The following is a 15,184-nucleotide window of genomic DNA, read 5'->3' as shown; positions in this document are numbered from 1 at the left end:
ATCAATAATTTTTTATGCTTTAGCATTTAGGGCTTTGGTTATCTTCGCGGTTGGTATATTTCTTATTTACAGACAGAAATGACATTATGGATTGTCTCTGCTGGTGTCTTATAATTTGGGTTTTAAATGCCATTTAAGCTCCAGGGATTTACATTCATCCCTTGATAATAATTCTAATAGGAAAACTGCTTATTGCAAATAACATACGACGTATACCAAACAGTTTTTGTGTAGATCCATCATATTTCCCCAGGGGACTCTCTCATTCCATTCACCCATACTTTATCAGGGGTATTTGACCCAGACACTCTGGGTGTGTGTCTAAAACTCACTGGAGGCCCCCGCGGCAGATTAAAAGAGTTCAATTGGCAACTTTTCCAAGCACAGTTACATTTCTTACCATGTTCAGATGTAAAAAGAAAGGATTTTATTTATCTCGCACCTTTCATGACCTCAGGACATCCCAAAGTGCTTCACAGCCAATGAAGTACTTTTGAAGTGTAGTCACTGTTGAAATGTAGGAAACTGAAGAATTATCCTGGAAGAGTTTAAGAATTGAACTTGTACTCAATGATTTCCATAATGAAGAGGCTGAGCATAGTGTCAGAATGATGGATCAAACACTCTTTCCAAACACCTTTGGCTCAGTATGTTCCCAAAAAGGCCCAGAAGGAACATCAACTTTAAAGAATAAAAAAGCAGGGGCATTGTCCTGCACAAGTAATACATGCATACACTGGCACTATTATGGCAGATGATAGATACTAGACTGATCACTTTATCTTTTAGAACCTAAGCTGTCAATAATTTATCCCATAATAAGTGCAGGTCATGTACTATGTAATCTAGCTTATCACTTTAGAAAATTAATCATCTTTGAAGTTAGAGCTGGAAAAGCCTGTCACACGCTAATGAATTGAATTGAAGTACCTGGACCATCACAGCTGGGGCCATGTGGCTGCGTCTATAGTTTCTGATTGACAGCAATAGATTCTGAATTGGGTCACCAAACACAACATAACTTAGGGAGGTAAAAAAGAAAGGTCTTACATTTATATAGCGCTTTTCTAATCATTCAGGATGTCCCAAAGCACATCAGAGCCAATGAATTACTTTGAAGTGTGGTCACTGTTGGAATGTGATGAAACACAGCAGCCTAATCTACAAACAGCTATTAAATAAATGACCAGCTAATCCGTTTTTGATGATGCTGATTGAGGGATAATTATTGGCCAACACACTGAATGAAGTCCTCTGCTGTTCTTCGAAATAATACCTGGGGATCTTTTACGTCCACTGGAGAGGGTAGACGAGGCCTCGGTTTAACCTCTTACCTGAAAGATGACATCTCTGACAGTGCAGCACTCCTTCAACACTGCACCGAAACATTAGCCTGGATTATGTGGAGCTGGCTTGAGCTCACAATCCTCTGACTCAGAGGTGTGAGCACTACCACTGAACTAAGGTTAACATCTAGAAAGGTGGCTTTGAAGATGGCGGAGAGGACTTGCTTTGTGCTAATTGTGCAAAGGCAGCCCCTATCCTTAAGGATAAGGGGTGGAGGGGCAGGGGGCTGAATTACACGTTCATACACCAGTTTCATCAGAGGATATAAATCAAGCAGTGTTTTTTGTTGTATATTTAAAAATGTTTTGGGCATTTTCAAATTTAAACCATTTTGTTTTGAAATGACAACTGAAAGTGCACTTTAACATTGAAGTATATTTCAGATCAACTGTTTAGTAGCATTTCCTTTGATAAGAAAGCAGGGAGAGGGTGATTCTTTTTAATCCTGTGTGGTAGCATTTAAGATCAAGTGTAATGATTCAATCTATTGTCTGAATGCAGTTTTACAACCCTGGAAAGATCGCTTTTCGATTACGATCAATTCCTCTTCCGCAGTATTAAGTTGACCTTCCCATGCTTCGGCTGCTTATAATGAAACTATATTATCGATCCACACTGGGGATGTATGTGGGCAGATTCACTGCCTTGCAGTAGAGCGCAGTTATTCTTGTATCTATTTCTTTTACCAAATGTTCTTAGTTGGCACACATTCAATCCTTGTGTGCACATGTGAAATGTAGGTTTGCTGCTCGGGGACATTTGTTTGGTGCTGATGATATGTTTGTGTTGTGTTTCTGGGATGATGGGACAGTGTCCATTCCCCAGACTGTTGGTACCAAGAGCAAGGAGAGCCTAGAAACGCGAGGTGAAGCCTTCAGCAGAGCTCAATCTTCACCAGGATCTGTAATAAATACTCGCAGCTGCCATTTTGGACACCCCCATCTATCCAGCAGCTTGTGCTGCGTCAGGTTTTGTTCTGACTGAAGAAGCTAGCTAGTTATTAAAGGCTGGTAAATAGTGTGAATTTATCACACTTAACTGCACCTCTTCCAAAGGCACTGGAATATTCATGGCAATTACTGTATAAATCTTTTTCGATCTAAAGTATGTACGTGCATGCTTTTCTCTGGCTGTCTCCAATCTGCTGTCTATTGATAAAGGGGAGAGGATTGTTTAACGTTTATAAAAGCAGATATGATGTGTTATCCCACAACACACACCCCCCCCAAAACCCCTCCCCCCATCCAACTTCCATTATTTATGTCGTGTGCAGCCAAAATCACAGTATTGAGAGCAATTTAGTTTCCCTTGAGCAGCAGAACAATTCCCTGATCACATTTCATGCAGAAGGTCACTCAGTGCTCACGGTCTTTCTCACAGTCGCAAGTGTCTTTGAGAAAGGGTCTAATATTTTAAATCTGCTCCCCAGATTATTATTTGTATTGATTCATTAGTGTCATTACAGTGCAGTTCAATTGCACCAAAATATACCAGTAGTATTACTGCTCGTATGAGATTGGATTATGAGTTGCAATACATACAGGTCCACACCTACAGCCTTATTTATATACATGGACCCCAATCTTGTGCCTTGAAATGGATTTATCAATTTTATTAAGTGTACCTCATCAGAGAATGATCAGAGAGTGTCAGCTGTGGCTTAGTGAGTGGCACACTCACCTCTGGGTCAGAAGGCGGACATTCGGCCTATCGTATCTGCGCTCACCGCAGTAGTGTTATCCAGCTTAATCCCACTTTCCAGCTCTTGGTCCGTAGCCCTGTAGGTTACGACACTTCAAGTGCACATCCAAGTATTTTTTAAATATGGTGAGTGTTTCTGCCTCTACCACCCTTTCAAGTAGTGAGTTCCAGAACCTCAGCACCCACTGGGTTAAAACATTTCTCCTCAACTCCCCTCTAATCCTCTACCAATTACTTTAAATCGATGTCCCCTGGTTATTGACCTCTCTGCTAAGGAAAATGTGCCCTTTCTATCCATTCTGTCTCGACACCTCATCATTTTAAACACCTGAATCAAGACTCCCCTCAGCCTCCTCTGTTCCAAAGAAAACAACCCCAGCCTATCCAATCTGTCCTCATAGCTAAAATGTTCCAGTCCTGGCAACATCCTCGTAAATCTCCTCTGTACCCTCTCCAGTGCAATCACATCTTTCCTGTAATGCAATGACCACAACTGTACATAGTTCTCTAGCTCTGGCCTAACTAGTGTTTAATACAGTTCTAGCGTAACCCCCCTACTCTTATATTCAATGCCTCAGTTAATGAAGGAAAGTATCCTGTATGCTTTCTTAACTACCTTACCTCCCTGTCCTGCTACTTTTAGGGATCTGTGGATATGCATTGCAAGGCCCCTCTGTTCCTCTATACTTCTCAGTATCCTACCATTTATGGTGTATTTCCTTGCCTTGTTTGCCCTCCCTTAGTGTCAGCTGTGGCTTAGTGGGTAGCACACTCATCTCTGGGTCAGACGTTTGTGGGTTTAAATCCCACTCCAGGGACTTGAGCACATATGTGGGAGTGCTGGACTGTCAGAGGTGCTGTCTTTTGGATAAGATGTTAAACCAAGGCTCCGTCTGCCCTCTCAGGTGGACGTAAAATATCCCATGGCACTATTTCGAAGAAGAGCAGGAGAGTTTATCCCTGGTGTCCTGGCCAATATTTATCCCTCAATGAACGTAACAAAAACAGATTATCTGGTCATTATCACATTGCTGTTTGTGGAAGCTTGCTTGTGTGCAAATTGGCTGCCGCATTTCCTAAATTACAACAGTGACTACACTCCAAAAGTACTTCATTGGCTGTAAAGCGCTTTGAGATATCTGGTGGTCATGAAAGATGCTATATAAATGCAAGTCATTCTTTTCTTTCTCCCCAAATGCATTGCCCACCTGACCATTTCATTGATATCTTCTTGCCGTCTACAGCTTTCTTCCTCACTATCAATCACAGGGCCAATTTTTGTATCATCTGCAAACTTCTTAATCATGGTCCCTACATTGAAGTCTAAATCACTGATATATGTCACAAAAATCAAGGGACCTACTGCTGCGCAACACCCCTAGAAACAGCCTTCCAGTCATAAAAATATTCGACGAGCATTACCCTTTGCTTCGTGCCACTGAGACAATTTTGGATGCAACATGCCACTTTCCCTTCCTCATGGGCTTTTACTTTTCTGACCAGTCTGCCATGTGGGACCTTGTCAAAAGCCTTGCTAAATTCTATGTAGACTACACCAAATGTGCTACCCTCATCGACCCTCCTTGTTATCTCCTCAAAAGATTCAATCATGCTAGTCAGACATGAGCTTCCCTTACCAAATCCATGCTGACTGTCTTTGATTAATCCGTGCCTTTCTAAATGACGATTAATACTATCCCTCAGAATGTTTTACAATAATTTGCCCACCACCGAGGTTAGCCTGACTGGCCTGCAATTACTCAGTCTATCCCTTCTCCCTTATTAAACAATGGTACAACATTATCATTATAACTAACATAAAAACAGAAAATGCTGGAAATACTCAGCAGGTTAGGCAGTATCTGTGGAGAGAGAAACAGAGTTAATGTTTCGGGTCAATGACCTTTCGTCAGAACAGAGTCATCAACCTGAAACATTAACTTTGTTTCTCAGATTCCAGCATCTGCAGTATTTTGCTTTTGGGTTATCATTATAACATTTAGCTCATAGGCAGAGGGGCATTAGCCTGCTGAATTCTGGTGAGGAAGATTCACTCCCACTAAAGGATTGTAACTATTAATATCAGCTACAGTCATTGGGAGCACTGGCTGGAGTTTTAGTAAATGGTGGAAAGTTCATGGATTTACAGACACTGTGCAATCTGTGTCCTGCACAATGATGATGTTACCTCCACTGTTGGTTCTGAGCAATGAAAAGAACAGGTTCACCGGAACCCAACAAAGCAACAAATTAATTGAGAGGATGAGGTGTTGCCCAGGAATAAACTCAGATGTCCAAATAATGGACCTGGCTCTGTCAAGACAGAAAGTGAGAGCAGGACTTCTTTCCCAGTCTGACTCCACATGAAAAAAAGATCACAGCAACAATAAATAAAAAAGACTTGGTGTGAAATTGGCCGCATTGAACTCCGACTCTGCAGGAAAAACCTTCCATTGACATCATAGGAGCAGGAGGAGGCCATTCAGCCCCTCCAGCCTGTTCTGCCATTCAATTAGATCATGGCTGATTTGTATCTTAAATCCATGTACCCGCCTTGGTTCCATATCCCGTAATACACTCACCTAACAAAAATCTATCAATCTCAGTTTGAACATTTTCAATTGATCACCAGGCTCAACAGATTTTTGGGGAGAGAGTTCCAGATTTCTACTGCCCTTTGTGTGAAGAAGTGCTTCGTCATATCACCTGTGAAGGGCCCAGCTCTAATTTTAAAGGTTATGCCCCCTTGTTCTGGGCTCTCCCACCAGAGGAAATAGTTTCTCGCTATCTTCCCTATCAAATCCTTTAATTATTTTAAACACCTCAATTTGATCACTCCTTAATCTTCTATACTCAAGGAAATACAACACTAGTCTATGCAACTTGTCCTCATAATTTAACCCTTTTAGTCTGACTTAGGATGTAATTTCCAAGGATTCAGAGAAATCATAGAATCATAACATCATACAGCACAGAAGCAGGCCATTCGGTCCATCGTGCCTGTGCCAGCTCTTTGAAAGAGTTATCCAATTAGCCCGACTCCTCCGTTCTGCCCCCATAGTTCTGAAAATTTCCCCTCTCAAAAATAGTATTCCAATTCGCTTTTGAAAGTTACTATTGAATCTGCTTCCACCACCCTTTCAGGAAGTGCATTCCTGTTCATAACAACACGCTGCATTAAACAATTTCTCCTCATCGCCCCTCTGGTTCTTTTGCAAATTACTTTAAATCTCTGCCCTCTGGTTATCTTCTGCCACTAGAAATGGTTTCTCCCTATTTACTCTATCAAAACCCTTCAAGATTTTGAATACCTCTATCAAATCTTCCCTTAACCTTCTCTGCTCGAAGGAGAACAACCCCAGCTTCTCTAATCTTTCCACGTAACTGAAGTCCCACATCCCTGAAACCATTCTAGTAAATCTACTCTGTACCCTTTCTAAGGCCTTGCCATCCTTCCTCAAGGACAGGCACAGTTCACAGGCAGACTTTACAGACAGAACTATGGTTCATTCCCACTACACATCATTCCTGTACACTCACCACCAAAACAAGGGGCTCAATTTTCCCCCGTCACTTGCGCCGTTTTTGTGGCGTATTTATTTATTTCAAAGTTTTCCCCTGTGATCTGAGCCGGTGTAACTGACTTACTTACGATTTTTCTAATCCAGTTTTTTTTTACGTCATGTCTGTGCCGGTTTTTTCAATTGTTCGCAGTTTGGTCAACATTTTTTCCTCTTAGGTTGGCACATCTGGCCGCTCCCGAAAAACCTTCTGATGAGTTAAGAAAACCAGCGCACATTCACAAATCTGCGCTGAAAGATGCCATTGTTTTTAAATTGAAGATTTTGGAGAGAGTCAAGAACACTGTCAAAATTAATAATAAAGTTCAACTTATTTTTACCTGTCAACGTAGAAGTGTAAATTTGTTGGATTTCAGAAGTTTTCTCATTTTTTTACTCACTCACATGCCACAACCGAATGTCCTGAAGCAGGGCTGGAGGGCCGTAGCATTAGCCGGCAGAATCGGCCCCGCGCCTGGACACAGCGGCTCGGGGCTCGGCTACAAAACAGGGGGTGGGGTGGGGGAGAAGAGAGAGAGCGAGGTGCCGATCAGAAGGCTTGGAGCCCGGGGAGCAAGGTGCCTTCTGCACTGAAGACTGGAATGAGTGAGGGGGAGAGAGAGAAGGAGAGAAGTCACAGAACTCCAATTAGTTAGGGGGGAGGGGGTGAATAGAGGAGAAGTCACAAGACCTTTGGGTGTGGTCCATCCATACAAACCTTGGGGAGAGAGAGAACTGTGAACCTGTCCTGCCTGCCTGCTTTCCTGCTGTTTTGAGCTTCTTTCAAAGATTAAATTTAAGTATGGGGCCAATACTGACAATGCCATACCTTGTACGAGCCTTCTGCATCATGGTGCTACATAGGAGACAATTGCTTCAACGTCAGGAACATCAGAGCCCATAGGGTGCTGGGCAGGAGGCCTTACCCATCTCAGGTATATTGAGACAGGTGATCGTACCTCCATCTGAGTGATGCAGACTGTGTCAGAAGGCTGTGTTTCCGCAAAGAAGTTGTAAGTGAGATCTGTGAGTTGGTCAAAACAGACCTGCAACCTAGAAGCATCAGGAGGACTGCTTTGTCAGTTGAAATGAAGGTTACAGCTGCACTTTCATTCTATACCTCCGGATCGTTTCAAGTTACAACTGGGGATGTGTGTGCCATCTCTCAACATGCTCCATTCGCCAGGTCATGGCTGCACTGTATGTGTGGAGGAATGACTTCATAAAGTTCCCCATGACCACCCAAGCAATCCATGACAGGGCTGTGGGCTTCTCCAAGATTGCTGGCTTCCCAAAAGTACAGGGCTGCATTGATTGTACCCACATCGTCTTGTGAGCACCTTTGGAAGACTCCGAGATGTACAGGAACAGAAAAGGCTTCCACTGCATTATCGTGCAGCTTGTGTGTGACGACATGCAACATATCATGTCATTCGATGCAAGATACCCTGGCAGCACTCATGGTGCGTTCATCCTATACGACAGTGTTATATCTGCCATGTTTCAGCAGCAGCAGCCAGAAGGGCACAGCGAGCTACTAGGAGACAAAGGGTACGGCCTCGCCACCTGGCTCATTACGCCACTCCGCTTAACCCGGACGGAAGCTGACCGGCAATACAACATGTCGCACATTGCGATACGGAGCATCATTGAGAGGACCATTGGTGTATTGAAACAGCGTTTCCAATGCCTGGTCCATTCCAGAGGCTACTTACTATACTCCCCTGAGATTGTCAATCAGTTCACTGTTGTATGCTGCATGCTGCATAACTTAGCCACCATGAGGCAGCAGCACCTGGTAGTGGAAGACCCACCTGTGGTGAGAGTGGCTGATGATAATGATGTGGAAGATGCAGGTGGCGAGCAGGAGAAGGAGAAGGAGGAGGAGGAGGAGGAGGAGGAGGACGATGAGGATGAGGAAGCCATGCAAGTGCCTGAGGATGGAGCACAACGGCGGAGGAGGACGGGTCATCGTGCCCCTTTAATGATTGTTCGAACCTTGTGCCAGCAGCTCATCCGTGAACACTTTACTGATGCCTGAGGGCTCAGCGCCAACTATTCCACATGGACATGTTTGGAGCTGTTCTGTAATGTTGTATTGTGTTAATGTAACATGATTCGCTTTTAATGTAAAATATATTTTATTCAAAAGTTTACAATGTACTTAACTTTAATAAAATTATTCTTGTAACAAACTTTACTTTAATATCACTCTTTAAGATCACTTAAAAACTTTAAGATCAATTATAAACGTGTCAATTTACATAACTTACAAAAAACTTTTAATTTGAGAACAGTTACAAAAGTAACAATAATAATAACAACAACGACAACAACAGCAGCAGACTGCACCCATCTCTCCTCCACATTACTCTAAGACCATCCCCACAGGCGGTGGCGCATGTTTCTGGGCTTAGTACGAAGCTTATTCTTTCTAACATCTCAGATACTGCACACCTCTTCGGGGGGGGGGGGAACCGAGTGGCGGCGTCAGCGTCAGGCAGCAAGTTGGAGGGCCCGGCTTGGGGCTCTTCAGAGGCTGCTGTGGTAATTGGAGTAGGAGTGACAGTTGATTCTGTCAATGGACACGGGGTCTGGGCGTAATCCCTTATTGTAGCAGCTAACTCCAACATGCCGTCCCTCATGCGCCCTGACAGTGTCTCAATGACCTGCAACATTCCCTCCCTCATGTTGAGCAAAACTGTCAGAACTATCTGAAACATTCCCTCTCTCATGGTCAATGACGTGGTTTGCACTACCTCTGACATTCCCTCCCTCATGGCCACTATTCCCTCACTGATGATCCTGGATATTGTTCCCATTTCTTGTGTCATTGCTGTTACTTCTCCTGACAGTCCTGCTACCTCATCACTCACCCCACTGATGGTGTCCATGAGTGATCAGATAAGGTCAATGCTCTCCGCACTCAATGAACCACATCTGTTAGATCCTTCACCTCAGGAGAGCGTGGTTTAGCTCTCCTTCCCCTCCTCCCCATGGGTGTGGCTCGCACCCCAACACTGGGACCTGCAGCCTGGGACGGTGGAGCCCTGGGTGTGCTTCGCTGCACCACACCACTGGACCAGCAACCTGGGAAGGTAGGGCCCTGGGTGTACCTCGCTGCACCACACCACTGGGACCCACATCCTCGGAAGGTGTGAAACCATGTAATGTCCCACCAACACTCAAACCACTCGTCACAGAAGGGGCTGTCACTTCCATGAGTGGCACCTCCTCCAGAGTCAGTACAACAGTGTGAGCTTCATCCAGCTCCATCCCCTCCCACTCACCCCCATGTTGGTCTGGAGGGTTGGATTGTAAGATGTTTTCCTCTTCAGGCTCATCTGCGTCGGAATCTTCTGCTGAATCGTCAGGGTTGGCCTCAAGTTCTGCAAAATATAACAGAACAGTCAAATGACTAGCAGCAGAAGAGGGGGCAGGGTGGGTAGCAGGCTGATTTGAAGGACCACGATGAATTTGCAGGACTTACCCTTTCCCTTGAGTGTGGGTCCAGCTTGTGCAGGACTGATTGCTTTTTTCCAGGCAGGACCCATCAAAGCAGTGACACTTGCTTCCAAGGGTGTCAGTGGGTGCAGATTTTCCAGGCCTCCTCCTGTTTGAGTTCTTCCCCTTTTATTATGTGCCACCTCCCTCTGCAAAGACGAAAACCTAACTTTTTAGAGAGGGTGTCTTTCTGCTGGGTGAAACATATACAGATGGTCACATTTATAATTGCAATTCCAGTGAATAAATGAAAATATTACTAACACTATCTTCTTGACCAAGGTCCTGCCACTTCTTTTTACACTGGCCTCCAGATCTCATAGTGTTCACCATTGCACAGTAATCTTCTGCAACTTGGTTCCAGCATTTCTTCATTTCTTTGGGTGGAACCTTTATATGACCTCTGCTGGTGTCCAGCTCCTGCCATCTGTTCTCAATCACAGTAACTAGTGCCTCTACTTCTTGCTGTAAAAAATTATTGGTCCTTGCACCGCGTTGCATCTTGTATTGCTGCAGCTGCAATTTTTCCAATGCTCTCACACAGCACTCCTTCTCACACACATAATTGGCTCTTTAAAAATGGCCGAATGCCAAATCCGAGCTGTACTGAGCATGCACGTCCATTGGAATGACATCAAAAACGTAACTTTGTTTTCCACACATGCGCAGAAGGTGTGGCTTCGTTTTTGGTGCAAACAGCAGGATCTACCACACCCCCCCCACCCCCCCCCCGCACCCCACACCCCGCCCAGGTGACTGGGCAGGCTGTATAGCGCTAAATTCGAATTATACATCGGGAAAACTTTGTCTTATTTCTGGTGCATTTCTGGCCTAGAAAAACGGGCGTAACTCTGGCAACACTCCAGAAAACGGGCTTGGGGAAAATTGAGCTCATAGTTTCCACCTTATGATACAGTGTTTGCTGCCCAAACACAGCAAGTTCATTAATTCAGGCGCCTGTTAATTTTAATCAGAAATTAAAGCTAAAACATTTGGGCTGCTGATGTGATTTCCACAGCAGGGCACTCTTAACACCGTGTGACCTTTTAATGGGTACACATTATTACAAATGATTTAACAAGCTATTTTGCGAGAAGCTGCACATTGCTGACGGGAAGCAGGCAGGTGCCTGCAGTCTTTCTAAAAGCCATTGGTGTTAAACTGGTGTTCTCTCGGTAAAGATTGAATACATCTCAATAATAGCACCGTTCTGCTGCAGTAATATCAACCAAAAGTGATGCCACTTTTATTTAGCTAATGTTTCTACATTTCTCGTGTTAATTTTGTTTTGTTTTCCCAGGTCAACTGGTGGTCATGGCCAGCAACGATGGTACTGTGAAGATACTAGATCTGCCCTCGGGCCAGTTACATAGCCTAGCAGGACACGAAGATGCCGTGCAATGTGTGCTGTTTGAGCACAAGGGCGAATGTGTGGTGTCAGGAGGGTCGGACGGTACTGTCCGCCTCTGGACATGAAGCAAACCCCACAACAAGCAAACATAGATTCTACATTTCTCTCAGAGTTTAGGAAGTGCCTTCGACTCTTACTGTAACAAATCGAATTTATTTCTGTGGAAAATGTGGATAATAAGGTGGTGGGTTCTTCTAATCGCTGTATCTGCAGTGTGCATCAATCAGCCTTGTTCATCTTTTGTTACTTAATAAAAATGCTTGTTTAAATAGGCTAAGTGTTTATCTCAAGGAAATATTTTGTCTCGTTGGCGTTCCTTTCAATATCGCCGTGGTATCTTTTTCATCCAATCCGCAATTCGGCCCGCTCAGCATGTAGCAACTTTGGAAAACCCGTTTAAGTTGGAAGGAGTTCATTCACAAAAAATAGATCAACTAAGTTCTGCCTGTTTGCTGGGTTCCCTGGTCACACATATGCCTGTAATATCCTTCAAGTTGCACTACCTGTAAGGGTTGGTGGAACCAGACTCAAAGCAACTCTCAGAAAGAAATTGGATAAATAATTGTAGGGGGGAAAATTGCAGGGCAATGGAGAAAGAGCAAGGGGAGTGGGACTAATGGGTTAGCTCTTTCAAAGAGCCAGTACAGGCACGATGGGGCGAATAAATTCACGGAACGGGATTGTTTCGGTTGGATGAATAGTCCACACTGCCATGAAACATAGAAACATAGAAAATAGGTGCAGCAGTAGGCCATTCGCCCCCTTCGAGCCTGCACCAACATTCAATAGGATCATAGCTGATCATCACCTCAGTACCCCTTCCCTCTTTTCTCTCCATACCCCTTGATCTATTTAGCCATAAGGGCCATATCTAACTCCCTCTTGAATATATTCAATGAACTGGCATCAACAACTCTCTGCGGCAGAGAATTCCACAGGTTAATAACTCTGAGTGAAGAAGTTTCTCCTCATCTCGGTCCTAAATGGCTTACCCCTTATCCTTAGACTGTGTCCCCTGGTTCTGGACTTCTCCAATATTGGGAACATTCTTCCTGCATCTAACCTGTCCAGTCCTGTCAGTATTTTATATGTTTCTATGAGATCCCCTCTCATCCTTCTAAACTCCAGTGAATACAGGCCCAGTTGATCCAGTCTCTCCTCATATGTCAGTCCTGCTATCCCAGGAATCAGTCTGGTGAACCTTCGCTGCACTCCTTCAATAGCAAGAACGTCCTTCCTCAGATTAGGAGACCAAAACTGAACACAATATTCCAGGTGAGGCCTCACCAAGGCCCTGTATAACTGCAGTAAGACCTCCCTGCACCTATACTCAAATCCCCTAGCTATGAAGGCCAACATGCCATTTGCCTTCTTCACCACCTGTTGTACCTGCATGCAACTTTCAATGACTGATGTACCATGACACCCAGGTCTCATTGCACCTCCCCTTTTCCTAATCTGCCACCATTCAGAAAATATTCTGTCTTCGTTTTTGCCCCCAAAGTGGATAACCTCACATTTATCCACATTATACTGCATCTGAAATGCAGTTACCTACTCACCTAACCTGTCCAAGGCACCCTGCAGCCTCTTAGCATCCTCCTCGCAGCTCGCACCGCCACCCAGCTTAGTGTCATCTGCAAACTTGCAGATATTACACTCAATTCCTTCATCTAAATCATTGATGTTTATTGTAAATAGCTGGGGTCCCAGCACTGAGCCCTGTGGCATCCTATTAGTCATTGCCTGCCATTCTAAAAAGGACCCATTTATCCCGACTTTCTGCTTCCTGTCTGCCAACCAGTTCTCTATCCATGTCAATACCTTACCTCCAATACATGTGCTTTAATTTTGCACACCAATCTCTTCTGTGGGACCTTGTCAAAAGCCTTTTGAAAGTCCAAATACACCACATCAACTGATTCTCCCTTGTCCACTCTACTAGTTACATCCTCAAAAAATTCTAGAAGATTTGTGAAGCATGATTTCTCTTTCATAAATCCATGCTGACTTGGACTGATCCTGTCACTGCTTTCCAAATGCGCTGTTATTTCATCTTTAATAATTGATTCCAACATTTTCCCCACCACTGATGTCAGGCTAACCGGTCTATAATTCCCCGTTTTCTCTCTTCCTCCTTTCTTAAAAAGTGGTGTTACATTAGCTTCCCTCCAGTCCATCGGAACTGATCCAGAGTCGATAGACTGCTGGAAAATTATCATAAACACATCCACTATTTCTAGGGCCACTTCCTTAAGTACTCTGGGTTGCAGACTATCAGGCCCTGAGAATTTATCGGCGTTCAATCCCATCAATTTCCCTAACACCATTTCCTGTCTAATAACGATTTCCTTCAGTTCCTCCTTCTCCCTAGACCCTCTGTCCCCGAGTATTTCTGGAAGGTTATTTGTGCCTTCCTTCGTGAAAACAGAACCAAAGTATTTTTTCAATTGGTCTGCCATTGCTTTGTTCCCCATTATAAGTTCACCTGATTCTGACTGTAAGGGACCTACGTTTGTCTTCACTAAACTTTTTTCTCTTCACATATCTATAGAAGCTTCTGCAGTCAGTTTTTATGTTCCCATCAAGCTTCCTCTCATACTCTATTTTCCCCCTCCTAATTAAACCCTTTGTCCTCCTCTGCTGAATTCTAAATTTCTCCCAGTCCTCAGGTTTGCTGCTTTTTCTGGCCAATTTATATGCCTCATCCTTGGATTTAACACTATCCTTAATTTCCCTTGTTAGCCACAGTTGAGCCACCTTCCCCATTTTATTTTTACTCCAGACCAGGATGTACAATTGTTGAAGTTCATCCATGTGATCCTTAAATATTTGCCATTGCCTATCTACCGTCAACCCTTTAAGTATCATTCGCCAGTCTATTCTGGCCAATTCACGTCCCATACCATCGAAGTTACCTTTCCTTAAGTTCAGGACCCTAGTCTCTGAATTAACTGTGTCACTCTCCATCTTAATAAAGAATTCTACCATATTATGGTCACTTTCCCAAGCAACCTTGCACAACAAGATTGCTAATTAGTCCTTTTTCATTATACATTACCCAGTCTAGGATGGCCAGCCCTCTAGTTGGTACATATTGGTCTAGAAAACCATCCCTAATACACTCCAGGAAATCCTCTGCCACCGTATTGCTACCAGTTTGGTTAGCCCAACCTATATGTAGATGAAAGTCACTGATGATAACTGCTGTACCTTTATTGCATGTTTCCCTAATTTCTTATTTGATGCTGTCCCCAACCTCACTACTACTGTTTGGTGGTCTGTACACAACTCCCACTAGTATTTTCTGCCCTTTAGTATTCCGCAGCTCACCATCATCCAAGCTAATGTCTTTCCTTACTATTGCGTTAATTTCCACTTTAACCAGCAATGCTACCCCACCTCCTTTTCCTTTTTGTCTATCCTTCCTGAATGTTGAATGCCCCTGGATGTTGAGTTCCCAGCCTTGGTCACTCTGGAGCCATGTCTCCGTAATGTCAATTGTATCATATTCTTTAATAGCTGCCTGCGCAGTCAATTCATTCACCTTATTACGAATATTCCTTGCATTGAGGCACAGAGCCTTCAGGTTTGTCTTTGTCTTTAGAATTTTGCTGTAATGTGACCATTTATGATTTTTGCCCTCCACTTTTACTTGTCT

At 43.8% G+C, this 15,184-nt stretch overlaps 1 protein-coding gene across 1 annotated transcript in view; it reads left to right on the top strand.

The window, feature by feature from the left end:
* The window catches only part of LOC139260081 (sperm-associated antigen 16 protein), a 1,616,547-nt gene extending 1,604,755 nt beyond the window's left edge, over positions 1-11,792 (top strand). Inside the window, exon 16 of the mRNA XM_070876216.1 lies at positions 11,413-11,792. Within this exon, the coding sequence (XP_070732317.1) occupies positions 11,413-11,588 (176 nt within the window). The 3' untranslated portion in view covers positions 11,589-11,792. The remainder of the gene's footprint in view (positions 1-11,412) is intronic.
* The last annotated feature ends 3,392 nt before the right edge of the window (positions 11,793-15,184 follow it).

This window comes from Pristiophorus japonicus, chromosome 3, assembly GCF_044704955.1.
Source record: "Pristiophorus japonicus isolate sPriJap1 chromosome 3, sPriJap1.hap1, whole genome shotgun sequence".
NCBI classification, from domain to species: Eukaryota; Metazoa; Chordata; class Chondrichthyes; family Pristiophoridae; genus Pristiophorus; species Pristiophorus japonicus.
This window is presented reverse-complemented; position numbering and strand designations above follow the sequence as displayed.